At 47.6% G+C, this 27,866-nt stretch overlaps 4 protein-coding genes across 5 annotated transcripts; 3 read left to right on the top strand and 1 right to left on the bottom strand.

The window, feature by feature from the left end:
• The first annotated feature begins 44 nt into the window (after positions 1-44).
• On the top strand, positions 45-1,610 carry LOC147201700 (odorant receptor 131-2-like). The gene is made up of 2 exons (XM_086117415.1): positions 45-197; positions 831-1,610. The coding sequence occupies exons 1-2, from the start codon at positions 45-47 to the stop codon at positions 1,608-1,610; spliced, it is 933 nt and encodes a 310-aa protein (XP_085973541.1).
• Positions 1,611-3,537: 1,927 nt separating this feature from the next.
• On the top strand, positions 3,538-5,591 carry LOC147201699 (odorant receptor 131-2-like). The gene is made up of 3 exons (XM_086117414.1): positions 3,538-3,688; positions 4,374-4,490; positions 4,779-5,591. Exons 1-3 carry the CDS (start codon positions 3,653-3,655, stop codon positions 5,589-5,591), a joined length of 966 nt encoding a protein of 321 aa, XP_085973540.1. The 5' UTR covers positions 3,538-3,652.
• Positions 5,592-5,911: 320 nt separating this feature from the next.
• Positions 5,912-18,600, bottom strand: matn4 (matrilin 4). Its single transcript, XM_086118274.1, has 17 exons — positions 18,552-18,600; positions 13,155-13,248; positions 12,147-12,322; positions 11,685-11,843; positions 11,392-11,623; positions 10,933-11,055; positions 10,743-10,865; positions 10,491-10,613; positions 10,223-10,345; positions 9,264-9,386; positions 9,023-9,145; positions 8,784-8,881; positions 8,402-8,533; positions 7,886-8,069; positions 7,055-7,207; positions 6,866-6,970; positions 5,912-6,633 (listed from the first exon to the last, which is right to left on the bottom strand). Exons 2-17 carry the CDS (start codon positions 13,234-13,236, stop codon positions 6,575-6,577), a joined length of 2,118 nt encoding a protein of 705 aa, XP_085974400.1. The 5' UTR covers positions 13,237-13,248; positions 18,552-18,600; the 3' UTR covers positions 5,912-6,574.
• On the top strand, positions 12,253-26,551 carry LOC147201697 (recombining binding protein suppressor of hairless-like protein). Of its 2 annotated transcripts, XM_086118273.1 has the most exons (13): positions 12,253-12,340; positions 12,824-13,629; positions 18,502-18,580; positions 20,310-20,423; positions 20,774-20,844; positions 20,919-21,031; positions 21,448-21,658; positions 21,818-21,955; positions 22,852-22,967; positions 23,967-24,107; positions 24,242-24,400; positions 24,770-24,873; positions 25,834-26,551. In XM_086118273.1, exons 2-13 carry the CDS (start codon positions 13,611-13,613, stop codon positions 26,162-26,164), a joined length of 1,596 nt encoding a protein of 531 aa, XP_085974399.1. In that variant the 5' UTR covers positions 12,253-12,340; positions 12,824-13,610; the 3' UTR covers positions 26,165-26,551. The 2 variants fall into 2 exon arrangements, with proteins under 2 accessions (XP_085974399.1, XP_085974398.1); XM_086118272.1 differs by lacking the exons at positions 12,253-12,340; positions 12,824-13,629 and adding an exon at positions 17,011-17,237.
• The last annotated feature ends 1,315 nt before the right edge of the window (positions 26,552-27,866 follow it).

Raw genomic sequence — 27,866 nt, 5'->3', positions numbered from 1 at the left:
TAATCTATTCCGCTGTTATTGTTAGTGTGCGTGCGTATGTCAAGATGGGGGACGCTGCCTTGGCCAACACGAGCGTGGTCATCCAGTACCGAGACTCGCTCGGCAAAGCGGTGGTCAAGAATGTGGTGTTGCTCGCCATGGGACTGTCCATCAACTACATCAACGCCAGCCTCATGTACACCTTCTGCAAGCACCAGGTAGTAAACCTGCTCCATGTTTAAAGTGCCCGCAGTCAACTTTTGTTGTGATGTGGCGCGATATAAATAAAATCAAATTGAATTGAAGACAAGGCTGAGAACAGAGCCTTGAAGAACACCCTCTGAGGGGGCATTTGGTGTTTAGATTTTTAGGTTGGTTGTCTTCTGAGTGTCAAAAGCTCAGTTTTAAGTGATATTTAATTGGAGGAAGTTGAACGTAAAGCAGGTTGTGGTTTCCACAAGGCTTTCAGGGACAGGCTTAAGGGTTTGGGTGGGTGGCATCTGCGTACAGTGCAATTCCGAACATTTTTTTTCTGGATATTGGACCAAGTGAGAAAAGAAGGACAAGGCCGAGAATAGAGCCTTGAGGAACACACCGTTTGGTGAGGTGTATGCGAGATTGATAATGTTGTGACTTTGGCTTTTTGTCCCCTCTGTGATTGGCTGGCAACCAGTTCAGAGTGTACCCTGCCTACTGCCCGAAGACAGCTGCGATAGGCTCCAACACGCTCCGCGACCTTCATGAGAATAAGCGGATTAGAAAATGAATGATTGGATGGATGTTGGCCCCCTTTGTGCTGTTCGGCTGAACTACGATCGAGCGTCAACTTGTTCCAACTCGCTGTCTTCCAGATCTTCTACTACAACCCACGCTACATCCTTTTTTTCACCCTGGTTGTGAACGACATGATCCAGATGAGCGTGGGCATCGCCCTGTTTGTCATCAGCTACGCCCTCTACAAGATCACCGCGCTATCGTGCGCCCCTTTCATCCTAATGGCCATCATCACCACCGAGAACACGCCCCTCATCCTGGCGTGCATGGCGGGCGAATGCTATGTGGCCGTGCGTCTTCCGCTTCACCACGCCCGCATCTGCACGGTCAGGAGGACTCTGCTCCTCATCGCCTTGATTTTCACCATTAGCGTCACCTCCGCCTTCCCGGACCTCTTTGTCACGTTGGCCACCAAACGACCGGACTTCTTCTCGTCCCAAATTTTCTGCCTCCGAGAGACGGCCTTCCCCAGCCCGATGTTGACCCAAAAGCGGGACATCACCTACATCATCTACCTGGTCATAGTGTGGTCAGTCATCTTCTTCACGTACTTCAAGATCCTGTTCACGGCCCAAACGGCCAGCAAGGATGCCAAGAAGGCTCGGAGGACCATCGTCCTGCACGGCGTTCAGGTTCTGCTGTGTATGACCATTTATGCTGCGCCTCTGGTCAAGGACGCGCTACTGCGCGTCTTCCCCAAAAACTACTCAGACTCACTCTTTGCCTGCTACATCGTGGTGCAGATCCTGCCCCGCTCCATCAGCCCCATCATATATGGTGTGAGGGACAAGTGCTTCAGGAAGTACCTCAAACACTACCTCATCTGCAGGACTGCACCGCACGGTGACTCATCCTGATCTGGCAGCCCACCCCCCCCAAAAAAAGGTCAGACCATCAAAATACAAGAACAGAACCCAACATGAACACAATCATAGGCCTCTTAACAACATTATGTAGCAACAGGAAGTGCCACGGGAGTGGGCTTTGCTGGCATTGGCGTGAAGGGGAACGTGATGGACCCAAGCGCAGGAAAGTAGGAGTGCAGAATGTACTCCAACAGCGCCGTTTCAATCTGTTTTTAACGCTAGATGTCCCTGATTATTTTACAATGCTCCGGCCATTTTCGGAAACACTCGGGTAACATTGGCACATATCCGGAAGGCTCTCTTCTTCTTCGTGAGATCACTCGTGAGATCACGTGTGATTACACACGAGTGGAAGGGGACCTTTGTGTGTGGTGCTTTGTGGTGATATTATTCCAGCCCCCCCCCCCCCCCCCGCACCCACCCTCACACCACACACACACACAGACCAAAACTATTAAATGCCCCGTTTTTATTTTATTTTTTATCTTTAATTGTAGGGCGGCCCGGTAGTCCAGTGGTTAGCACGTCGGCTTCACAGTGCAGAGGTACCGGGTTCGATTCCAGCTCCGGCCTCCCTGTGTGGAGTTTGCATGTTCTCCCCAGGGCCTGCGTGGGTTTTCTCCGGGTGCTCCGGTTTCCTCCCACATTCCAAAAACATGCATGGCAGGCTGATTGGACGCTCTAAATTGTCCCTAGGTGTGAGTGTGGGCGTGGATGGTTGTCTCTGTGTGCCCTGCGATTGGCTGGCAACTGATTCAGGGTGTCCCCCGCCTACTGCCCGAAGACGGCTGGGATAGGCTCCAGCACCCCCCGCGACCCTAGTGAGGATCAAGCGGTTCGGAAAATGGATGGATGGATGGATCTTTAATTGTCAGGTCTTTCAAAGTTAATAAAAAAATCTCTTCAGATTCAAAAAATCTTTATGGGTGTACCCGGGCGAAGGCTTACAACAATAAATAATGAATTGCAAAAAGGCCTTTGCACTTTACAACTGTTTTACAATAGTTTGATTTTTTTGCTGACCTACCAATATTTATTGAGAATTTAGTATTATGAAAGAAAAACACATTTTAAACGGTTGAAAACATGAGCTCAAGTTTGTAAATGAACTCAGAAAATAAAATAAATGTCAACATCTCCACACACACTTGTAATATTATGCTTTGTTCTCTCTCCAAAAAAAATAAATTAAAAAAAATACTGGACATGATGAAAACACAATTTATTCTTTTTGTGTGCGTGTGCATGTATCCACAAACACAATGCACTCCTTCAAAGACAAATTATGCTGTTTTTGAGTGTGAGTGGGTAAAAACTGATGAAACTTTGCAGGGATAAAAATCATTATTTTAGATATTTCTTGTGCGATTTTCAACAAATGGCTCAGAATCGCCTCCTACAGATTTTTTTCACCAAGCATTTCCGGTTGTATGTTTCACACCAAGATCTGTGAGAATTGAGAGGCATATGCAACAGCCCAAGACCAACAAAAACCCTTTGGTGTCGTCTGCTAAATCGAACGGGAAGTCCGTCATTTTGACTATTTTGGAATTCGGCGCCATTTTGGGCCTTTTACTATTTTAACAAACTCATCCTAGAGAATTTATTTAATCGTCTTGAAATTTTGTGTTTCGTCTGAGTGTTTTTAAGCCAAAATGTTGTTGAAAGCGTTTTATTTTGTCACAACCTGTTGCCGTGGCGATCTGCTGTTTGTTGATGAATTTCAATCTGCCGTCTCAAAATAATATTGTGTCACATATTGTGTCGAAATAATATTGTGATTGCAGGCACATGCCGCTGCTGAGAAGGAGGCTGCACCCGCCCTACGTGTGACATCACACCGGCCACTTTTTTTCCCTTATAAACACGCATGGACGCACAAATGTTTCTTTGCCGTTCACCATCTTTCATTGGGATCATGATCAAGTCCCTTTATGGGTGGTGAACGATTGCCGTGGTTCTTAATGATGAGGCATAGTTGATTTTCACTTCATCTTTGATAGCATATTTGTTCTTCTACCTTCTCCAGCAGCATGAACTCTTCAGACAACGCGACCTTGCCACCGCAGGTAACAGTCACACTCACAACTTCGCTTTCAGATTTTCATGTATGTGTGCGTGTGTGTGTATGTGTGTGCATATGTATATATATATATATATATATATATATATATATATATATATATATGTATGTGTGTGTGTGTACAAAGATTCCAAGTAACACCATCATGAATCATAGTCTGTGTTTTTGATTTTATTGAAGCCACCATTTCTCCATCCTTTTGTTCCTGTGTTGTCTGTGTGCGCAGTTGTTCTCATCTTGCCGGCCTCTCGTGTTTTCCAATCAGCTCCCTACGCCATTCGTGTTCTCCTCGTTGTCTCGTCGTCAGTTTGCTCGCATTTGGTTCCCTGCTCTCGTCTGCTCTCGTCTGAGTTGGATCCTTTGTTCTGTCGCTGCTTGTTGCGTCTGCTTCTGTCTTGTCATGTTCCCAGTTGAGTGACTGACTGAGTGAGTGAGTGAATGAGTGAGTGAGTGAGTTTATTTCTGTTTTTTGTCGGTTATTTTGATCTTATTTTTTTAGGTGACTTTGGTCATTTGAGTATATCTTATTCCAAAAGTCATATTTGCTTTAGGTTTTTTTTTGTTTCTTGACTAGGCTACATCCTGCACTTTTGCCTGTCCACCATTTCGTGTGTGTGTGTGTGTGTGTGTGTGCGTGTGTGTGTGTGTGTGTGTATGTGTGTGTGTCTTAGGTGGTTTTGAGGGACAGTTTTGTCTCTGCAATGGTGAAAAACTTCCTTGTGGTTGTTCTGTGGGTCTTGCTCACATATATCAATGCCTCCTTGCTCGTCACCTTCTTCAAGCACCAGGTACACACACACACACACACACACACACACACACAAAACCCCAAAACTGTCTTTCTTTCACACTGAGCGAGCGCAGTGCAGAAAGGACTTGAATGTCCAATGACGGTTGTATTAAAAGCTGTAGGTCGGGTGCCAGAGGAGACGGTGATTAATCATATTAAGAATAGACGGTCCTAGGATCGAAATGTCTCAATGTCTTTATGCGTCTATTTTGTCGTCATCATGTTGATGTGGTTGTTGACAATAACACTGATATCGCTACTGATGTTGTTGTCGGGGACGGCGCAGACATTTCACGAGGAGCCCCGCTACATCCTGTTCATCCACATGGTGATCAACGACAGCGCTCAGCTGAGTTTCAGCATCACCCTGTTCCTGCTCAGCTACATCGTGTTCCGCATCCGCGTGTCCCTGTGCTGCGTGTTCATCCTGCTCACAGTGTTCAGCACCAGGAACACGCCGCTCAATCTGGCCGCCATGGCGTTGGAGCGCTACGTGGCCATCTGCAGGCCTCTGAGGCACCATCAGATGTGCACGGTCCGGAGGGCCTACCTGACCGTGCTGCTCATCTGGTTCGTCAGCGTGGCCCCTGACATCACCGACCTCTTTGTGACCCTGGCTAATGAGCCCCCGGGCTATTTCCTGGGCTACGTCTTCTGCCTGCGCGCCAACGTCTTTCCGAGTCCCGTCATGATGTACAAGCGCATCGCTTTTGATTGCTTGTATTTCCTGTGCGTCTTGCTCACGCTGCTGTTCACCTACATCAAGATTCTGATGGCGGCGCGCTGCGCCTCAGCCCAGAAGTGTCTGGCCGAGAGGGCCCGCAACACGGTCCTGCTGCACGGCGTCCAGCTGGCCATGTGCCTGCTGTCCTACGTGTCGCCCGGCGTGGAGCTGCTGCTGATGCTGGTGTTCCCAGGCCACATTGGGGAGATCCGCTATGTGAACTACCTGCTGGTCAACATCCTGCCCCGTTTCCTCAGCCCTGTGGTCTACGGCCTCCGCGACGACAAGTTCCGCAGGCACCTTGATGAGACTCAGAGATCCTGCTTCGCGTCACGCAAGCCCAGGAGACGGCGCCCAGGGGAAAACCTCCGCTAACTCTTTGGATTGATTTGATTCGTATGGCTTGGTTTTCTCCACATTGTTTTATTTTTATTTTTTTTACATGAATAAAAACATTTCATTCTTCTTCTTTCTATCTTAGCCCATCTTCATTTTTGGTTATTAGGGATGTGTACACGGTTACACTGTACTCTACAATATTTGGGTTTTATCCATTGCTCGGACTCTCGCTCAATAAATTCTGTCTCCCTTCATGTACTGTACTTCATTTGTGACGTTTCCAGCCCTGAGTTAAGGTTTCAAATTCGATTAGAGACGTAGCTCCGCCTTCCAGTGCTGCTGTCAAATCACAAAAGTATTTGTAAGCTGTTTATTGGTGTTTGGTGCATATGTCACAAATATGGAACACCAAAACATGATCCAAATATTTTTCATGAAAAAGTTACGTGTTTCTCTTTCTGTGATCCACACACATGCAAACTTTCCTTATCATGGTCGCAGAAAAAGTCAGGAGGTTTGAATGGTCGAGTGGTCGTCATCTTGACAACCATCAAAAGTAAACATTTCGCCCCAAAATTGTAAAAACAACAGGACTTCCTATCCTTCGCTTCCAGAATTACGCACGCTGCAAAAGGAGAAACGCAAGTGGGAAGTCCTCAAGGCTTCTTGTTTGTTGTTGTCGTTGTTGATTTGTTGTCCTTGATCTCGTTGTTGTCGTAGCCGTGCTGTTCTTGCTGTTGCTCTTGTTGTCGTTGCGACTGGTGTTGCTGCTGCTCTTCTTCCTGTTGATGTCACTGTGCAGATTCTGAATCGGAATTCCGATTCCTGTCGTTGATGATGATGTCTTTGTTAGTTCTTGTTGTCATTGTTGTTGTTCTGCTTCACGCTTCAGTTGTTGTCCTCGTCACTGTTGTCCTTGCCGCCGTTGTCGTCGTCGTTGTTGATCCTGCGGCGTCTCTCTTGCCGTGAGGGGGGGGGGGGGGGGGCAAGGCCCAAGCTGTCTTCCCGCTTCCTGCGCATCACTTCCTGTTAAGCAGCTGCTGCTCCAGCTGCACCAGTCGGACGCTCATTGCCGTCAGTGGAAGCCCAGACGCTAAGGAGCAAAACCTCTGTGGCCAATCAACAGGTCAAGAGGTGAATAGATACCAGGTCTCCTTGCATTACTACTTGTTTCAGTTGTTTCGAGTCCTTTTATGGCTGAGATTCACAAGTCTCCAGAGCGTTTTTCTCTAGTCAGATACCTCGGAACTCTGCGTAAAAGGGGAATGCGGTGTTGATGAAAAGCGGAGTGGCATGCATGAAAAGGATATGCGACTGCGTGATGCGGTCCAGGTTGCTTATGGTGGCTTGCTGGAACTCCACCAGGTTTTCGCAGGCGCACGGGTCCTTCACCTCGATCTCACCTTGACTTTCCTCTGTGGATGCCGATAAAATCAGCCAGGAAAACCATTGCCAAGCTTTTTATTGCCACTTTTAACAGTTTTTTTTTTTTTTAGTACCTGGACACACGTTTAGTTTAAGGTTGAGCGCGATGGTGCTGATGGCAGTGAAGTCGGAGGCATAAAAGAAATGCTTCTCCAGAGGCTCTGAGGCGATCTCGCGAAGCTCCTCCTCCAACGCTTTGCCGACGCCCACCGCATACATGATAATGCCTGGCGGCAAGCCAACATCATACGGTCAGCATTCCGACGTGCAAATGTGCGAAAAAACCCCCCCAGAAGCAACATGGATGAAACTGGGAAGCAAACGGGAAGGAAAGGGTAAGCGGTCAGAAAGAAAACAGAAAGGAAGTGCTCAGAAACAACCAGTAAAAAATAAAAGTGAATGCGAGGAAATCAAGAATCAAAGACAGAAATGGGACCCTAACAGGTGGGATTGCAAGTAAATGGGAAGAAAATGGCAGGAAAAATGGGAGCAAATGAGAACTGGAAGCAGCTCAACAGGAAGCCAATGGCCAAACAAAATTAACGGGAGCAAAAAGGAATCAAATGCAATGGGGAAAAAAGTAGCGAGCAAATTGGGAGGTAATGCGAAGCAAGCGAGAAGAAACTGGGAGCAAAAAGGAAGCAGACGCAAAACCAACAGGAAGCGACAAGAAATCAAACATGAAGGGATAGAAGCGGGCAGCCAATGGAAAGCAAACGTGAGGAAGTTGGGTAGCAGATGAGAGAAAACAGGAAGCGGATGAACAGGAAACAGGAAGTGGACTGGAAGCAAACAGGAAGAAGTTAGCTCACGTACGGAAAGAAAATAGGAAGCAAGCGAGAAGGAAAGAAGAAGCGAATTGGCAGCTCCCAATGGGAAACGAAGAGGCAGTGTCCGGCTCGGACCGGCTTGTTTGGCCCTCTTGGCGAACTCGCTGATGTCGTCCTGAGAACGCCCGTCGGTGAACACCAGTCCGATCCTGGGAATCCCGCGGGCCGGCGGTCTGGCCCCTTCCGCCTCCGAGAAGCTACTCTCCAACATGTGCTGCAGCGCCATGCCCGTCATCGTGCCCTTCTCCATGTACGCCATCTGCGTCCGATGCACATACAACAAAAGAATACACTCTGCATCTAGATGTCAAAATAAAAGTCTTCCCTACTCCATGGAGACCATCAAAATAAATTCGTTCCGTCTCGACTCTCATTCTATAACTCGAAATGAGGCTTTTCTCGTTCGTTTCGCGTGCGACATTTAACGTTCATTATGAAAATCTTCCTTCCTTCATGTACGCTATCCGTTTCAGAGCAAAGTCAAATACTGCTTGTATGTGTTCAGTCCAACACATTTCAAAATAAAACAAAATGCTTCCTTCCATTCCTGGCCTAGCCTTTTGCCATTTCACAATAAAAGAGGAAGTTGACCTTCATGACAGCAGCCTTGATGTCGTCTGCGCTGTGGAACTGGTTTAGGGTGAACTCGGCCCTGACCCGGCTGGAGTACTGGACCAGGCCTACCCGAGTGCCGTGCTCCGACACGTCCAGCGTGTCCACCACCTGACGAAGGGACGGCAAATCGATGTCAAATCGCACCTTGGACAAAATCCCCAGTCGCCATTCGGGAGTCGACAGTCAGCCGACGAGTCATCGTTGTTCCAGAGGCCCGAATCACTCGATGATTTCAAATCGAAACTGTTGCCTTGTGTTCAATCTTTCCCGCTAATTTGATAAATGAAGTTGAGAGACGAATGAGCGGGCGCGCGATCCGGTAAGAGTCGCGGGCGGGCGGGCGAGCGGGCGGTGTCACCTCATTGACAAACTTTTTGACCAGCTCGAAGTTGTGAGGGCGGACGCTCTTGGAGCCGTCGATCAGCAGCACCAGGTCGATGACGGCCGACTTGCACGCTGAAACGCCGCGACGGCCACAGCGACAATTAGCCGAGTGCGCGTGTGTCTTCTGCGTATGGACTTAATGCGCGCGTGATTGTGTCGTGCGCCGTCTGTGTGTGCATGCGTGCGAGTGCGAGTGTGAGTGTGTGCCCTTACTTCCGCAGTTCTTGCCGTCCTCCTGCAGGAGTTGCCCATCGGGACAGACGCAGTAATACGAGCCCGGCGTACTCACGCAGCGATGCTCGCATCCGTGATCCAGCGAGTTACACATGTCCAATTCTGAAAAAAAAAAAAAAAAAACAATGAAAAGATGCAAATCAACTCATGGGCAAATGACTACATATGTCCGCGAATAAAACTTGGACATATCCGTCTGAGTTGGTGAACGTGTACGTACGCGTGCACGTCTTCTTGTCCTGGTTGAGCGCGAAGCCTTGGTTGCAGTCGCACGTGAAGGCGCCGGGAGAGCTCACGCAGATCTGCTCACAGTCGTGTTTGCCTTCGGCGCACAGGTCGATAGCTGCCAAACACACACACACACACACACACACACAGATACAAATACACATGCACGCTTGTCAATGAATTGATGAAATGTTGCTCTTCTTAAGGATCGACTTGAGAAATGAGAAATCTGGTCCCAATGAGCGACGGAGTTGAGTAGACATTTCCACGCACTACGAAAACTTGCTGATGTCTTTGTGCCTCCCCAGCGCTGCGGCCGTCTTGCGCCTTCAGACGCGGCTTGAATTCAGTCTATGAGACTCAGATCACAAATCATCTTTCCCCATGTTTGAATGATGCCATTAATCTGCTCCATTCCCGCTACAACCACCACTACTCCCCAAAAAAATCTTTCTGGTGATTTTGTTTATTTCTCCACTAAACAAAAATTGTACCCGATAATAACAACAACTTAATTGAATGGAACGGAAAGAATTTGATTGTCTGTGTGTCAAGATTTACGGCTTCGAGCCAATTCATTGCGTTGTGACCTCTCAGACAGCCTTGGCCAGCAGGAGGCAGCATAATACAGACATGCGCAAAACATATAGTACAAAAAGAAGAATTTGACTTCTTCTACAGGACTATGACGTGGTAAGATGCAGTAGTAGAAGTCAGTTTTTGCAGAGGATAAAGAATATATATACCGATGAGGATTACAATTACGAATTGTTCTGCTCTTCAAACTGGCTTGTAAAACTACACCTATTTATGCTAACTGTTAACATGTCAATATCATTTATCGTTCATGTTCGGATGAAGCTCGCAGTTTGTTTTTGTACTGGGAATGTTCACTATGTGTGTGGAACAAAAAAAATGTGTGTGTATATATGTGCGTGCGTGCGCACGTACGCGTGCATGTCTTCTTGTCCTGGTTGAGCGTGAAGCCTTGGTTGCAGTCGCACGTGAAGACGCCAGGAGAGCTCACACAGATCTGCGCACAGTCGTGTTCGCCATCGGCGCACAAGTCGATGGCTGCGACAATCACGTACGTACAAAAAAAAAGTCTACATTTTACTTGAGCACTTGAGAAACGGTGAGTGGCATCTGACAAATACTGCTAAACATCAAAAGTCAAATGCGGCAAAAGCCAAGTCCAAAATGTTTGCATTTGTGTCACCCTGGCAGGAGGCGCCGTCGTCCATCAGCCGGTATCCATCTTTGCAGCGGCACTGGAATCCGTTGAGCGCACTCACACACTCGTGCTCGCACGTGTGATTACCAAAGGAACAAAAGTCCAACACTGAGCAACACAAACACACAAAGAGAGCACAACAACATTTATGATACAATGGACACATTATTTTTTATTTAAATATTTTTTTTTGCAGGTGGGCAAAAGTATTGGGACGTAAATTCCAAAGGGACGTACTGGTGCACGTCTTCTTGTCGAGGTTGAGCGCAAAGCCGGGGTTGCAGTCGCACGTGAAGGCACCGGGAGTGCTCACGCAGATCTGCTCGCAGTCGTGTTTGCCTTCAGCGCACAAGTCGATGGCTGCCACACACGCACACACGTTGATTATCGCCATTGTTATTTTTATAATCTTCATCATGGCGCTCACCTGTGCAGGTCTTGTCGTCGTCATTCAGCGTGTAACCGGGCAGGCAGAGGCAATGGAAAGAACCCGGAGAACTTTCACAAATGTGCTCACAGCCATGCGCAGTCTCCACACACAGATCCATACCTGCAAGAACAACAACAACAGCATCAACAAGGTCACAACATCAACAACAATGTTGTTGTCAGAGTATCAGGGATATTGCTGGCTGTCAAAATAGAAGGATATCTTTCAAGTTTTGTGATATTATCGTTTTCAAAGTATCATGATATTGTTGTGAAAGAAACGTGAAATTCTCGTAGTATCGTGATATCGTTGTCAATGTATCAAAATATTTTTCTTGTCAAAGTGCCAGTGAAATATCGCAATAGCGTTGTCAAAGATGGCAATGGAACATTTCCTTGCTGGATATTAAGGTATGGTGTGGAGCCAGAGGATCTTTGACGGGTGCAGACTTCTCACCGCAGAGTTTATCCTGGAACTGAAGTCCAAACTGGTGGATGAGGTCAAAGGTCTCCACCAGGAAGACATGGTCCTCGAAGGGCGGGGACGCCATGGCCCTGAGGGACGCCATGTCAGCCCGGGCCACACCCACAGCGAAGATCTCAATGCCTTTCTGGCGAGCCTCGGCCGCCACCTCCGCCACACGGTCCTGAGGACGTCCGTCTGTCACGATCACCGCCACGTTGGGCACCTGGCAGACGGGTGAAACGTCATCAAAGAGGCCATGGGAGGCGAGTGCGTGCATGCTTTACCTGGGGTCTGTCGCCTTGCTCTAGGTTGAAGGCGTTGTTGATGATGTAGCGGATGGCCAGGCCCGTCATGGTGCCCTGCGCCAAGGGGACGATGCGGTGGATGGCGTCCACCATACTGGACATGGTGCCATAAGAGTTCAAGGAGAACTCGTTGCGGACCTGAAAAGACCAAGACGTTCTTTATATTCTCAAAGAAGGCCACATTGGGTAAAACGGCTGCAATGGTCAAAAAAGTGACTGAAATGGCCAAATTGTCAACACAGCCTGTACATTTGTAAACACATTCAATTGAATTTGCTCATGTTACTTTCTTTTAAAAACTTTATAAATGTTTAAAAAAAAAAGAATTCATTTGCCCTTTAGGAGAAGATGCTATGTTGGAAAAAAAAATCCCCGAGCAAGCTGAAACTTCACCGTACATTTGTTGCGAACATCCGAAGTGTCGAATTAGCAAGCGCCCACCTGGCTGGAGTATTGGACCACGCCCACTCGGGTGGCGTTGAGTCCGACGTTGAGCGTGTCCAGGATGTCGATCATGAACTTCCGCATTGTCTCAAACTCGTGAGGTCGGACGCTGCGCGAGCTGTCGATCAGGAACACCAGGTCCACCGGGCCTGACTGGCACTTGTGCTCAGAAACTGCAACAAGAGACAACGGTAACAAGGCGCAGGTTTTTTTTTTTTTTTCCATTTGGACTGAAACTTTTGTTTCCTTGCAGTGGCAGCGCCCCCAGTTGGCAAACTGTTGCTATAGCCAGACAAATAGGAAGTTTTGTTGTTATATTTGTCCAAATATCGTGATAGTATTGTTCTCAGAGTATCATGAGAATACTAGTCTCAAAGTATATTGTTTATATCATTGTCATTTTTAATTTTAATATTAATCTAATTATTGTGACAATACCACTGTTATCGAAGTGTATCTTAGTAGTTTGATATCATTTACACAACGTATTTTGATATTATTTTCGTCAAAATACCACAATATCACGGCTATCGTGGAATTTTGATGTTGTTGTCATGGTATCCTGATATTATTGTTGTCAAAGTGTTGTCATACGGAAGCGAATATTTTGAAGATATCGTGATAACATTGATATGTGCGGGCTCCCCCTGTTGGCTCACATGTGAACATTCCAGACAAACAGGAAATAACTCTTCGTGGAGGAATGTGCTGACATTGAACTGGACGCTGATCACAGAACGGATTGCAATTGCCCGTTTTCCCAGTGGCTACAAATCCTTCTCTGCTGGGGAAACGTTTAGGATTTTTTTTCTTCTTTTTTTTTTTGGAGGTAAGGTGGAAATGCTATCAAATAATCTCACTTGGAGCATTTGTGAACGTCAATGCCAAAAAGGCAGACTTTGTAGCTATAGTAACACTGTTCAATATCATTCTAATATATATACTGTATATAAAGGGTAAAATAACGTACATCCTTCAAATTTTAATCTAATAATTTGTTTTGACCTGTTTTGGGCCGGGCGGTGGTGATGGCGGCCATGCTGAGCAGCACCAAGGCGACGCCTGCACCCATACGCCTCATTGTCATGGCAACAGCTGACTGCAACACAAAGCATCATCGGGGTTTAACTGCAAAAGTGGTGCTTGGGCAAACATTTGGGCTCAAATAGACATTTGGACAAAGTTATTGGGACACAGATGTGTGAACAACATTATTGGGACACCTGTGAAAGGGCAGAGAATGTGTAAAAAGTTGTGTTTGTGTAAACATTTGCGTGTATTCCCAGATGGCCTCTTTCTGGCCCATCAACGTCTCAGTCGTTAACGTTGAAAAACGTTTTAGGTTTTTCGCTGCTGATGAGAAGCTGTCGGAGAATTCCAGACAACGACGGTGAACATTCCGGTCCTGAAACGTGAAAACAGCTGCCGCAGGAACGCCTTGGCGCTCCTGAACTGAGCTGCATGACAGCGGATGACAAAGGTGAGCGATCGCAGTCACGTCACGAGCGCTCCAGTCCCGAAAAACAAAGAGCGCTTGTCCGTCCGCTTGTCTGCTTCTCGGCTCACATCTGCTCACATTTCCTAACCGCCAACTCTTGCTTCCTGCCGACTCCTTCGGTCACTCAGCCAAAGTTCTGCTTTTGCTCCAAGCAGGCCGTCGGCAGGCACTTGCGCAAAAAGTGCACCAAACACAATCATTTGGATGGGAAGATGACAAATACATGGAACATCTCAAAAACTATTTGGACAAACCGTTTTTGGATTCAGCAACATCAAAATACCCCAAAACCCTTGTCACTTTCTTGATACCAAAACATGTGTTGACCAGCGCAATGGATCGATGGCTCGATGATGAAAACGATTGCTAAGTGCAGCCCTACTTGAACGCTTAATTTCACACCTGAATAACAAAATGCATTTCACCTCATACGTACATCCCCCTTTTCAAAACACATCCAGGCATTACAATTCCTAGAAAAACAAGAAGCACTTCCTTTCACACATCATATAACGCCACATGTGTGTGTGTGGAGCACAAAGAGACCTTAGAAAGCCCCCCCCCCCCACCCTGCTCTCCGTGACCCCTTCCTGTCTGCCCCCACCACACGCCAACGTGCTACCGTCCTGCTGAACACACTCACACATTCATTTATCATCAAATACAATCTTTCAGGCTGGAAAAAAAAATAAAAAATCTAAAGTTAGCGCCTGTGGAGGGATTCGCTCCCTATGCACTGTGGAGGGGCCGGCTGTACTGTTTGATTCGGGCGCGATTTATCAAAGTAATCGATTTATCGTTTCACCCCGAGGGTCAACTATATTATCCACTATCTGAAAATCACTAGACAGAAATGAGGGAGTATTCGATTCATTCTTTCAGCCCTAAGGTCAACCCCATAGTACATTAGATTAAAAAAAAAATCCATATTTCGTGATTAGGATATATTTGATTAATCGTTTCAGCCTGAGATGCAGCTATGGCAGGAAATCGTCTCTAATCCCCTCTTAAAGCCTTAAACACATCATGACTGCATTTCAAATTGTTCACTCAAGTCACTATAATGGTGTCAGGATTCGGTTTGGGCCCAACAGGTGGCACTGTAGGGCTCTCCCTGCAGATGCACACCTGTTGGTCATTAGGTAATCAGTGCTTTAAAAGGACTCCCAGCCCGACCACTCATTGTCGGGTCATTGTTTGCTCCTTACTACTGTCATGTTCGTTTGTTTGCTGCTCCTTTGGTGCTGTCAGGTTTGTTTCGGTCATGTTTTGGTCACGGTTCTGTTTTAGCTTCAGTTGCTATTTTTGTTTGCTACTTTGGACAATGATGGTTTTTGGATTTTGTTTTCTCTGTGTTTTATCAATACACTTCTTCAAGTACACCCTGCTCCTCCCTCCTGCCTGCTTTTTGGGGTCCACCACCACCTTGCGACGTGACAAATGGACTGAAACGATTAATCGAAAACTCCCAAATCAATCTACAGGGCCTTTTAGTGGACATTTTAATGAACACTCTCGGGAGACGATGAATCCATCCATACTGCAGAAATTAGGAAGCAGGGATTGTTTGCGAACGGCATCGTCAACGATGTAGCGCGCCACACAAGGAATAGCAGCAATACACGCTAGCACAAACGTAGGGGAAGAAGAAGAGAACACCGTGTTCTCGCCGGGGTCAGAGGTGAGCGCCGTTTGTTGACGTTGGCACGAGCGGCCGACAAGACGAGCGAGACCGAGGTCTGCCTGACATCCGCGCGCTATCAACAAACCTTTGCATTCACCCGTTGAAGCCTGGACCCCCGTCGCCACGGAAACGCACCCTCCGTGTTCCGCAAGAGGGGACGGGTGGGGTGGGGTGGGGGTGGTGACTGGACCGCAGCCGCCAGGACACCCAACGCCCGTCGAGTGCTAAAGTCACCCATTCCGGCGCCAACGGAATGCTAGCTAGCATGTGATACAGTCACACTCCATTCAAGCGCTAACATTGGAGGCGCGAAAAGTAATCGGCGACTTCTTTTGGTTCTGGTTTTGGTTTTGGTTCTGCCTTGAGTCCTCTCTGTGGTCAGTGTCCTTGTTTGGGTTCCGCAGCTTGGTTGGTATGTTTTTCTTCTGGCTGTGGTTCTTGTTTAGATTCTAATTCAGATTCTTCTTCTGGTCTTGGTTTGAATTGTTATGCTGGTTAGTGATCTGGTTTTGATTCTTGCTTTGGGTCAGGTTATGGTTCTTGTGCGGGTTTTGTCCTTTTTAAGTTTCCTCTCTTGGAACTTTTATAATTGTGGTTCCCGCGACACTTGTGAGGATAAGCGGGTTAGAAAATGGATGGGTGCATGACTGCGGTTGAGGAAATGGTTTCGGTTTTGGGTTTTTTTGGAGTTCAGGTTCTTTTGTTTCTGATTCTGGTTTTGGATCTGCTTTGAATCCTGTTTGTGGTTAGTGTCGTTTTGGTCTCTCCAGTTGTTTGTTTTTCTTCTGGTTGTGGTTCTTGTTTCTGTTCTTGTTCAAATTCTTCTGTTTCGGTTTTAGTTGGGATTCTGATTCCTGTTCTGGTTTTTATTCTCATTTAGGGTCCCATTCCAGCTCTTTTGCAGAGTATTGTCCTTCATTTTCTTCTTTTGGTTCTGTTTTTGTTCTGGTTGTGTTTTGGATCCACTCAAGTTCTTCTTTTGCTTCTCATTCTGGTTTGAGACCTGGTCGTGTTCTCATTTGATTTTGATTCTGTTGTCGTGTGTCGGGTTTTCTCCGGGTACTCCGGTGTCCTCCCACATTCCAAAAGCGTGCATGGCAGGCTGATTGAACACTCAAAATTGTCTCTGAGTGCGAGTGTGAGCCCCGATGGTTGTTCGTCTCTGTGTGCCCTGCGATTGGCTGGCAATCGGTTCAGAGTGTCCCGCGCCTCCTGCCCGAAGACGGCTGGGATAGTCTCCAGCGCGCCCCGCGACCCTCGTGACGATAAGCGGATCAAAAAAAAAACACGGATGCCGTGTGTCAGCGCTCGCGAGCTTTTCTTGCGTTGCTTGTTGGTGCTTTGTGTTGTTTGTTGAGCTGCTTAAGCTAACTTCCGTTGCCGTGACTACCCGCCCCCCCCCAGACCCCTCAGCTTTGTGGGGGGCGGCTCCCTTAACCAGGGCCCCCGCGACGCGAGTCCAAACATTCTTAACCATCGTCACAGAATAGTTGCGAAGGTTCTTTACTGTGTTTGACCAGAAGGAACGGCGTGAGAAGCTGACAGCTGACTATCTACTGTATGTTTGTATACACAAACGCACAAAGACACACACTCATGCACGCAGTACAAAGTATCACACACTCAGACAAACACGTTTTTGTACACACACGCACAAACGCATATACTTTACATACACACACACATCACTTGCTAGTTAATGATCAACGGTGGAGCGAAGACGTGAGCAAGCGAGAAGAAGAAGAACCAGAAGTTCTTGACAGGAGGCAGACAAGCTTGAGAAGCTTCCGAGCTTGCTTCCGTGTCTTCTTCTTCTTCTTGAGGGCGACGTGAGCTAGGCCGCGTCAAATGGACGCGGTTACCATGATGGGCGAGCTGGCGGCCGCCATGGAAGACGCACGCCAAGGTCGGATCGCACGTCGCCGTCTGCTCTGGCGGCGTCCCGCCAACTGTCTCGATGGCGTCCCTCGCGGCATGTCTTCATGACTGTCTCGCCGCGTGTCTGTCTCACGGCACGTCCCTCTCATGATCTCACTGCTTCGAACTGTCTCACCGCTCATGTGTCACGACTGTCTCGCCGAATATCGCTTCGTCTCGTCGCGTGTGTCTCTCTCACGCTATCTCGCAGCAAGTCGGAACGTCTCACTGCCAGCTTTATCGCGACGCGTCTTGCTCACTGTCTCGCTGCGTGTGTCTCTCACAAATTACTGAAGCTCCCTGTCTCGCTGCACGTCCATCTCACGGGATCTCAGAACATCTCACCGCGCGTCTTCGTGACTGTCTCAAGCACGTCTAATCTTATTGTCTCACCGTCTGCCTTCTCGCTGCCTCAAGAAATGTCGATGACCGTCTCGCTGCATGTGCCTCTCACTGTCTCACTCTTTGCTTTCTCACCGTCTCACCGTCTCCCTTGATGTGTGTGTGTGTGTGTGTGTGTGTGTGGGGGCGTTGGACTGAGGTCATCACCTCCAGGTCACCTTGTGAACCTGACAGTCTAACAAGAGATTTGGACACATCTCGCTGAACCACCGCTGACGAGTAACTCTTTTGGTCATCGAGTAATCTGTCCATCATGTTTGGGATGAATTTATGATTCCGATTTTTTTTTAACAAAAAAAAACAACAAATAATGATAATTGCAGGACCTGATTTCAAATTGAGAAAATGCACAACCATGAATTGGTGATTCAATTTCTGGTATTGGCTGTAACATCTGTCTGAAGATTGGCCAAAATGTTGCTGGTTGTTTGGCAACGTCAAATGACTCTTTTTGGGAAGAAGAAAAAAAAAAAGCACAAAGATAATCCGTCTGTGTTCATGGAAATTGGGGGATATTTCTAGTTGAGAGGCAAAGATTGGGAGGTTTGGACCACTTTAACGTGTCGCTGAATGATTCATCGATTCTCAAAATGGTTGTTCATTCATTTGAAGGTGTTAATGAATTGTTGGACCTCTCAAATTGGTTCCATTTTTTTTTTTCAGAAATTGATACCCACCGTTGTTGTTTTTTTATGTTTTCAAATTGTTGACCAAGGCATTTTTGGAGGATGGGGATGATGGAGGGGTCGTTCTTGGAAAGCAATTTTGGAGATGTGAGAATTCTGCCCGCCTGACGGTGGCGAGAAAAGTACAGCAATCCGAAATGTTTTCCCTTCCGAAATGTGTTTCAGACGTTTCCCTGCATCAGTTCTCTCACTTCCAAACCGAGGCGGTCACTCACCTGCTGGACGCGGACGTGGCCTGGGACAGGTGGGATGCACACGCGTGAAAAAAAAAAAAAGTTCTATTCCACACACACACACACACACACAAAAAACACACAAATACACACACGGGCAGGTGCACGCAAATCCCGGCTCGGCTCAAAGGGAGGTGAGAAGCGTTTATCCGAGTGTGCTGCAGTAGCGGACTGTGCGGAGGCCGGGATCGCTTGTGCTGGAATGTGGCGGCGGACGGGGGCGATGCGCGGTTATAAGAGCAGCCCACCCTCACGTACGCGCGCACTTGCGCACATGCCCCACCTTTACAAAAGACCTGACTTTTTGCTTTGTCCACGGAGCATTTTTTAAAAACATACTAGGTATCTATTTCTCCACAATTTGCAATAAAGAGGACTTTTTAAAATACGTAACCCCAAAAAGAAGAGTAAAGCTGAACCTCACAATCTGCGCCCCCTCCAAGAGTTTTAGCTTTGGTTATTTTGTGGCTGTTTGTTGGACTTACTTCCATGTGTCCATATTCCGATCCACTTTATTCTCACAAATCCCGGGATCGAACCCACGACCTCTGCACTGTGAGGTCGACATGCTAACCACTGGGTCACTGGGCCGCCCGGACTTACATTACATTTAAAAATTATTTTTACCAATGACCATATCGCTGGCGCCAGGCCCAAACCTCATAAGTCACAAATTGGTCAATTTCATATTTTTTTCAAAAATTCATACAACTGCTCAATACGCATTATGGCTCAGCTTCAGAAAACTGGTGAGACATGATTGGTCATTACCTGAGCCCTGAGCAACTGTGATGTCATTTTCAGTCAACAGCAAGTAGAAAAATGGCCACCGAAATGGACAAATTGGGTAGCTTTTGCTGCTTATATCATATTCCACAAACGCAATATTAATCAGAATGCCGTGGTTAGACTAGGAGGGATGCGTCGAACATATTCTCGTGCGGGACATTTTGGGGTTGACGTCCCCTTTAATGTGAATCCACCAGACTCCTTTTTTTCCCATTATAACATGTTGTGTCATATTTTAGGTATGCGCGTCAAATTTCAAAGATGATTTGATATACACGAGAGCAGCATTCTCAGACAGATCACCGGATGCATATTTAAAAAGAACAGAACCTTTTGACATCCTGGGTTGAATTGCAAACAATACTGGCGATGGTCACGATGTTAACCATGTTAGCCACTTTAGCGATACAAGCAAAGTCTTTCCTGGGATTCTTGCTGTCCGCTCCCGTGCCCCTTTCTTTGTTGGGTGTCCCGGTGTGAAATAGTTAACCTTTCACCCTTCAGGAGGGGAAGGTCTAATTTGGACAAAATCTGGCACCCTAGTGACTGACCACCTACACACACATATACACACACACACACCAAAATGCAACAATGTCCAGCATCCCAGCAGGGTTTGCCCCTGTTAAGAATGCAAAGGTCAAGCAGGAGCCCGCATGTGTGCGTGAGCGCGGGAATGTTCTCAGGATTACAAAGTGGACGCCAACTGAAAACAACCCGTCCACTCAGGTTGACAAAACGTTCTTGTTTGGGTTCCTGGAGCACAAAGAAAGAAAGAATGTGTCATAAAGACGCACTTGGATGAGTTTGGGTGTGGAGCAGGACCTCACATCGGTGGGTTCTGACCTCACATATGGACAAAAATAAAATCAATACTTTTTGTCCAAATTGGAGTGATTTGTCAAGTACATTCATGAAAAATGTGACTGACGACCCTCTTCATCCAATCAGAGGAGCGGAGCCAGCCTGCCAGTCATTTGCGCCTCGAGGCGGAGCGCTCGACCACCAGAGCGTCGTCATATTGCACGCCAAAGTCGCTCAGAAGTCTTACGGCAACGAGAAGAGGTTCGTGTGTTCATCTTGTCCATTCCAGTGGTCTTCATGCGCATCGCTTTCTTTCTGGTTGTCAGTCTTTTGTTTCATGTTGTCTTGAATGTAGATTTGTGAGACTTTTCTTGGTTATGCGTGCCTCATTTGTCTTTGTGTACTTTGTATTTCTGAAAATGAATCCTTTTTGGAATCCTCCTGTCTCGTCTCCCCGCGCTTGGGGCCTCCACATTTGCCATCACCACCACAACAACCAGAACACGCTCATCATGTGTTCGTCATGCCCTTCATGTGTTCATTATGTCCGTCATCGTGTCATTTTGTGTCCATTCGTGTGCGTTTTCATCCCACCTTTGTTGCATCTCCAGGTTCTTCTGTCCTCCTCCGTGTGTTTACATCGGCGGCAATATTTGGAGGATGATGCAGGACCTCCTCAAAGGTGAACGCCTTTGTTTGTACGAGGGGACGGCCAACCGCGTCCTCGCCGCGTCTGACTTCCTGTGTTGTGTCCAGTGGGCGCGTGCGCGGGCGGCGGCGGCGGCGTGCGTGGCTACATGTGCGTGGACACTGCCGCGCTGACCCACAGCGACGCCCACAAGCTCAACTTTGAAACGCTCCCCAACACGGTCAAACGCTTCATGTTGTTTAGTGTGTGAATTCTGTCAAGTCGTATGTTCTTTACGTCCACTCGCGTTCACGCCCATTCATGTGTCACTCATCTCTGATCCTGTGCTCATCTTGACCATTCTGTCCACGTCGGTCCATCTGTTAACTGTGTCACACCTGCTCCACACACACTTGCCCTGACTTGCCTCCTCTTTTGGGTTCTCGCTGCCCTGCCAGTGTTCACGTCACGCGCTAATACAACGTTAGCACCGTTAGCCACTTCAAGCAACGTCGCATCTACGTCAAATTATTAGCAATGTCAACTATGTTACGCGTTTCATCGATGTTAGCGAATGGTGACAAAAGCATTGTTAGCATAGTTAGAACTGTTATGCTAATTGACAGTGTTGCTGTTTGTTTCGCGTGCCTTTTCCAGACTGGGATGTTGGCGTGTTCCAAGTCTTTGTTCATCTCGGACCAGGATAAAAGGAAACACTTCCGTCTCCTCCTGAGGCTTTTCCTGGAAGTGGGCTCCGTTAGACAGGAAGTGGGCTCCATCAAACAGGAAGTGGGCTCCTTCCACAGCCGCCTGATCAAAGTGATCTCCAAACCGTCACAAAAGAGACAAACCATGAAGAATGCAGACTGTTAGTACACACCGCATTTTAATTCCATCAACCACTTCCTGTGTGCACGGGTCTCAAATACTTTTTTGTGTGTGTTTGTGCTTTTGTATGCGTGTGTGATGTCTTCACGTCTGTGTGCACACATGTCCTGTGTGCATGTGTTACACGTGTGTGTTTCAGTGTGTATCTCAGCATGTTCCCGTGTTGCGTTGTTTAATCGCCTCCGCTCTCAGACAGTCAACACTCGCTACCTGGCCGTGGAGGGCGGGGCCTTTGTTGCCAGCGCCCGACAGTGGACTGCCTTCACCATCACGCTCGGTGTGTTAGCCACATTGACAACGTTAGCCACAGTAGCATGGTTCGCCACATTAGCAACGTTGCTGGTGTGACGAACATGACTAAAACAGTGTCACAAATTTATTTAGTTATTTATTTTTCCACATCAGGCAATTGCGAACATATTCTAATTCACCCCGAAAACTACGTTTGAATTGACGACTAAGCTAGTCATTTAGGTCAGCAATGCCCACGATGTTAGCAGCATCAAATATGTTAGCGATCGTTGTGATGTCCTCGTGAATTTTTCGACTCTTACAATGTCGGACATTTTAGTCCACGTCAGCGGCAGCAACAAAGTTAACACTTGCAGCTGGGTTAGCGGCAATTATAATGTTAGCAACATTAGTCCAGTTAGCAATATTTGCACCTTTCAATGAAGTCGTTTTAGCGAAGTCAGTAATGTGGCCGACGTCGGAGATATTAGCAACGTAAGGAGTGAGGAAAGATGGAAATGACGAGAAAATAAGAGTGCAAGGGAAGGAGCTGAAGGACGATGTAAAGTGGTCAACGACCACCCAGCTTCCATGTGTCTGGTTTGTGTGTGTGTGTGTGTGTTTGTTTAATTCCCACCTCGGACCACCCGGCAGCGCCGCAAGGTCCACCACTCCTCACTCAGGTCCTCCGTCTGTCCGTCACTTCCTTCGCCAGCATGCTCCGCTTACACGCAAACATACATGTGCCAGATGGCTATGCACATTCACTCTACAAAGTAATGTGTTTGTGTGTGCGTGTACACACAAACGTCTGTGCATGCTTGTGTGTGTGCTTCATGAGTGTTTGTGCGTGCATGTCCCTGAAAGTGTTTCTTTACCGCTGAATGTGTGTGTCTGAGTCTTTGGGGGTTTCTGTACCTGTGTGTGTGTGTGTGTGTGTAGTGGAGGAGCAACGCGCTGAGCATCAAGGTGACTTTGTGCTGAGTGAAGGATTCATCTGTTACGGTTCAGTGGTCCAACTTGTGTGCACCGAGTCTGGACTCACTCTGCCCCCTATGGTAACACACACACACACACACACCGTAAAGAGAATGCTATCCCCTTGGTGATGCCACGTCCAAGATTACGTTTGTCATAGGAGTTCTGAGTTCACAAGTCGGTCTGCTGCGCGATGCTATGATGTGAAAATTATGATGTCATGTTATGACATCGCGCTGTGATTTTCTGTTTGGACGTCACATTATGCTGACACATGATCGACGTGGCATGAAAGCTGTCGCCTTCCTGTTATGTCATTATGACTTTGCAATCATGGTGCCTGCATGAAGCGCCCACTCGGGTGTGCGCGCGCATGTGCCTGTGTGATGGCGGACGATATTTTGAGATTTTTCTTTTAAGTTAGTTATGACTTAGTTTGACTTTTTATTTTTTATTTTAGTTTCTGTATTTTTTGGTAGTTTTTTCAATTTGATTTTGGTAATAAAAACATTGTTTTAAATTGTAGTTTGTTGTTTTGCTAGTTTTTGTGAACTATACTAATCTTGCATAGAATGTGATCCAAGGCCATTCAGGAGGCCTTTCTCTTACGACGCTGATTTTTTTAAAAAAAAATTGTCCACCAGCTATTTTGGACTTTGATACGTTGCTTTTGTGCCCGGAAGCACACATCCGTCACGCTGGCGAGTCAGCAGGGAAGCGGCCAGGCCTCGGAAACCAAAACACACGCACATGCGCACGCACACCAAACCCACTGGCGTCAAGTTGCTACGACAACACTGAGATACCCATGAGCTGCATTTTTTTTTTGAGGAGCAGAAAGAGTGAGGACAGCATTTCCCCCCTCCCTAAGTGCTACAGCTGTGCCTCCACATGCGCGAATTGAACTGGCTCCGTAACTAGTTGCGTGTCTCAAAACAGTCGTATCGCAAATCATTTTTCCCCATTGGAATGAATGGAATTGGAATTAATCCGTTCCAGCCACTCAAAATTTATTTTATTTTATGTGATGCAGGAGTGTCTCATTAGTCGTTGGTGTGCGAGTGACCTTTTTTTTCTAGGTGATCCGCAAGGTGAACAAGCAACACGCCGTCCTGTCGGTGGACGAGCCCGTGTCGCAGCTGCACAAATGCGCCCTGGAGATGCGAGACACACCGCAAGCCTTCCTGGCTGTCGCCAATGACGCCGTGGTTCTGCACCAGGTAGCCGCCGGACCCGCCTTTCTTTTCGCCTCATTTGTCGGCAATATTTACAGTGCTACTTTGAGTTTATAGACATAAAAATACATTTGACTTGACTTGACTAAGCAGTCATGCCCCCCTCGACTTCCTCCCAGGCCACGCCCAGCACGAGGGAGGCCGGCCGAGTGCTGTTGAACGACGGCTCCTGCTGGACCGTTATCGGCGTGGAGGTGGTAGAATTCGGTTTCTGTCAGGCAGACGCCGCCTACGTCAGGACTCCTGTCACGCCTTTTCCTGACATCACAGGCCTGGAAGTCAGTCAGGCATTCGCTCGTACACTCTTCCACAATTCATACCCTGTTATTAATCTCTTTAAATGTGTCAGTACTCCACATTCATTCACAAGATGTCAACACTTCACATTCTTTCATTTCCTCACATCAGTCCAACCCATCCACTCATTCCTTTAAAAATGACAATAAGTATTTAATTCCTTCATTTACTTGGGACATATCAATGCAGGCTATGCGCTCGTTCATTGACGCACAATCCATCAATACGCCACATCATTCATTCACTCATTCAACCTTCAATCCTTTCTTTGTCATTCGCACGCTAAACTGCAAGTAGTCCACCTGCATTCATTCATTCACACAACTTTCCCCTGACCCACTGTGTCAAAGGTCAGCGGCGGCGGTCACGCAGCCACGTTGGAAGTGCACGGCGAGAACTTGGGGCCTCACCTCAAAGTCTGCTTTGGCCGCAGTGAGGTCGACACAGTCTTCAAGTACGGTAGCTGGGGAAACCCCCCTCCCCCCACCTCCACTCCACTTAACACATGAGCTTTCAGCATTCACACCCACACACAATTTGAAGGATGAACACGGGCTCGAAACCCTCATTTGAAACCGTCACCCTAGCTTAAAACCCTATGTTGACAAATCTCTCATAAAATGCGGGTTGAAGGATGCACATTCAAAGTGCAATCCTGACAACCTTGACTTGCAACCTCACCTTGTTGCACGGGCGCCTGGAATGTCGTGGTCGCAACCACTGGTGTTTGGCACCATTGACGGGTCGCAGGACGTGAGCCGAGCGGGCGCCACGAAGATGTTGGTGGAACAATCCAAAGACTCTCTTGCTTCCCCCACCCCCCTCACCCCGGAGCAGGGGGCCGACGGACGGATGGACGGTTGGCGTCCGTCTATTCACAATGCAGACCTTGTTGCCCAGCCGCAGTCAATTAGGAACCCAAGAGCAACTGAGGCGGGAACGCCCTCACCGGCGGAGTCAAGCCCCCCACACTTTAGTCCACATACACCCCCCACACACACAACACACAGCCCTACTTTGAAAGCTCAACTTGAAAGCCTTTTTTTTTGGAACCTTCATTCTGCTTCCAAAAGCCTCATTTCAAACCCTTATTTGAGCTGCTTCCCCGGATTCAACCCCTCATTTGAGACCTAAACCCTTTCTTGAAATCTTAACCCTGGATTCAAAATATGAAACCACAACTCTGGCTTTCGACTCTGATTTTAAACCATTTTTTGCACCCTATCACATTCTTCAAACCCTCATGTTAGATCTAACCTCTGACTTGAGACCCTACTAAGCAGCCTTCACCGAGACTGAAGGCGAACCATGACCTGAAACCCTACTTGAAAATTTGTACTGTAGCTTTTGGGGGAATCTCACCCTGCCTTGATACACTTATTTGAAACCCTCTTATTCTTCATCTGTTGCGTAGGTCCACCAAGTGCCTGGTTTGCGTGGTTCCCGATGTGTGCGCGTTGTGGTGCGGGTGTCACGGCAACTGCGATTGTCACGGCGGCGGCGGCGCGGTGACGGTGCCAATCTCCCTCCGACGCCCGTGCGACGGCGTGGTCTACCGCACGGCCTTCAGTTTCACGTACACGCCGGAGCTTGAGCGGCCGCGGCGTCCGACGCCACCGGCTGGGGGCGCTCTCGCCCACGACACCCGCGGGATACCCGCGGCCGCACGCCACGATGACGCCCTGCTGGACAGCATACACCACGAGTTCACCAGGACCAACTTCCATCTCTTCTTGCAGCCGTGAAAGCCTCCTTTGGAAAGCTAACTTGAACCCTTTTTTAAAAGCCTGAAACTAGCATGAAACCGCTACTGTGGTGTGAAACCCCGTACCAAGTTTGAAGCCCTCGTTTTTTTTATTCTCACTTTTATTTGAAACCTCCTCCCCAGCTTGAACCTCTAATTTGTGATCCTAACTTGAAACCGTAACCCCATCTCATCTTGAAAACTGAGCAAAACGCCATCTCAAAGTCTCAGTCTTGTTTGTCGTCGAAGAGTGGCTTTGTCTGGAAATCTAATACTGTACTGGCATAGAACCTTATCCATTCTTACACACCCTCCTTGTGTAGTATGGCGTGTCTTTACATGAGTGACCAACACAAATAAAAACGGCAAATGCCAAGAAATCTCATCAGTATGCGTGTGTCCGTGTCATGTTTCGGTTTGTGGCCAACAGGTGGCACTGTGGGGCTTTTCCTTGCAGCTGCACACCTATTGGTCGTTAGGTAATTAGTGGCTTTAAAAGGATTCCCAGCCCGAGCGCTCATTGTTTGCTCTTGCCTACTGTCATGTTTGTTTGTTGCTGTTTCTTTGCTGCTGTCATTTTTGTTTGTTCAGTCATGTTTCGGTCATGTTTTTGTTATTGAAAGTTTTTAGTTTCTGCCATGGTTTTTGTTTGTTACTTTGGATTCGTTTTGTTCTTGGGACTTTATTTTGGATTTAGTTTTCTCTGTTTCCATACAATTCTTCAAGTACAACCTGCTTCTCTCTCGTGCCCGCTTTTTGGGGTCCTCCTAACAACTACCACCTTGCAAAACATGACAGAATGACCCGACCACCTGGACCCCGCAGGTACTAAGGACTGGTCCCTATTCCACCATGTGCCTGGCGGAGCACGTCTGCGGCCGACACCCTTTTCCCCTTCAGGCAGCACTGGTGATGCGATTGTCCCATGTTCCCCCCTTCAGGCAGCGCGGGTGATGCGGCTGTCCCATGTTTTCGTCTCGTCAAGCCGCGTCCACGTTGAGCCGAGGCTCGTCACGTGTCTGTTTGAACTGAGTCACATTCACATTCACGTGGGACCAACAGGTGGCACTGTAGGGCTCTCCCTGCAGCTGCACACCTGTTGGTCATTATGTAATTAGTACTTTAAAAGGACTCCCAGCCCGAACACTCATTGTCGGGTCATTGTTTGCTCTTGGCTTCTGTCATGTTTGTTTGTTGCCGTTTGTCTGCTGCTGTCAGGTTTGTTTTGCTCACAGTTCTGTTTTAGCTTCAGTTGTGATTTTTGTTTTCTACTTTGAACTGTTTGTTTTGGATTTAGTTTTCTCTGTTGTAATACAATTCTTCAAGTACAACCTGCTCCTCTCTCGTGCCTGCTTCTTGGGGTCCACCACCACCACCACCACCACGCAACGTGACAGTCTGGTTGCGCGTGTTCACCCGCATGCGAGTCCTGCCCTCATTGTCACGATGAGATCGCCAGATATTTTGCTAATTGGCGTTTCAAACCTGTGGCTGTCTCAAAACCGTGATCTGAAACCTCAATCCTGCCTTGCCATCTGATTCATTTAAAACCCCAATACATGGTCCGAACGTGAAAGCCCAATTGAAAACCGTCCTGTGAGACCGAACTCGATGGGATTTAAGGCCACATTGTCCCCTAGTGGTCAAACGGATGACGACACGCGTTCTGCAAGCTTGACAGACGTGATTGTTTTTTTTTTCCC

Source organism: Hippocampus guttulatus, chromosome 8 (genome assembly GCF_054856545.1).
Source record: "Hippocampus guttulatus isolate MCC_2025c chromosome 8, RoL_Hgut_1.0, whole genome shotgun sequence".
Lineage (NCBI taxonomy): Eukaryota > Metazoa > Chordata > Actinopteri > Syngnathiformes > Syngnathidae > Hippocampus > Hippocampus guttulatus.
Note: the sequence above shows the minus strand (reverse complement) of the source record. Positions and strands in the feature narration are given on the sequence as shown.

Bases quoted from the DNA above. Each gene is read 5' to 3' on its own strand.
- LOC147201700 (XM_086117415.1), top strand. From the start codon at position 45: ATGGGGGACGCTGCCTTGGCCAACACGAGCGTGGTCATCCAGTACCGA. The intron at 198-830 runs GTAGTAAACCTG...GCTGTCTTCCAG, and splicing joins ACACCTTCTGCAAGCACCAG to ATCTTCTACTACAACCCACG.
- LOC147201697 (XM_086118272.1), top strand. From the start codon at position 17,180: ATGGACGCGGTTACCATGATGGGCGAGCTGGCGGCCGCCATGGAAGAC. The intron at 20,845-20,918 runs GTGAACGCCTTT...TGTTGTGTCCAG, and splicing joins GATGCAGGACCTCCTCAAAG to TGGGCGCGTGCGCGGGCGGC. The intron at 22,968-23,966 runs GTAACACACACA...TTTTTTTTCTAG, and splicing joins GACTCACTCTGCCCCCTATG to GTGATCCGCAAGGTGAACAA.
- matn4 (XM_086118274.1), bottom strand. From the start codon at position 13,236: ATGACAATGAGGCGTATGGGTGCAGGCGTCGCCTTGGTGCTGCTCAGC. The intron at 9,387-10,222 runs GTACGTGCGCAC...TGTGTTTGGCAG, and splicing joins GGACAAGAAGACATGCACGC to CTATCGACCTGTGCGCCGAA. The intron at 8,070-8,401 runs GTCAACTTCCTC...CATCGGACGCAG, and splicing joins TCAAGGCTGCTGTCATGAAG to ATGGCGTACATGGAGAAGGG.
- LOC147201699 (XM_086117414.1), top strand. From the start codon at position 3,653: ATGAACTCTTCAGACAACGCGACCTTGCCACCGCAG. The intron at 3,689-4,373 runs GTAACAGTCACA...TGTGTGTCTTAG, and splicing joins ACGCGACCTTGCCACCGCAG to GTGGTTTTGAGGGACAGTTT. The intron at 4,491-4,778 runs GTACACACACAC...GGGACGGCGCAG, and splicing joins TCACCTTCTTCAAGCACCAG to ACATTTCACGAGGAGCCCCG.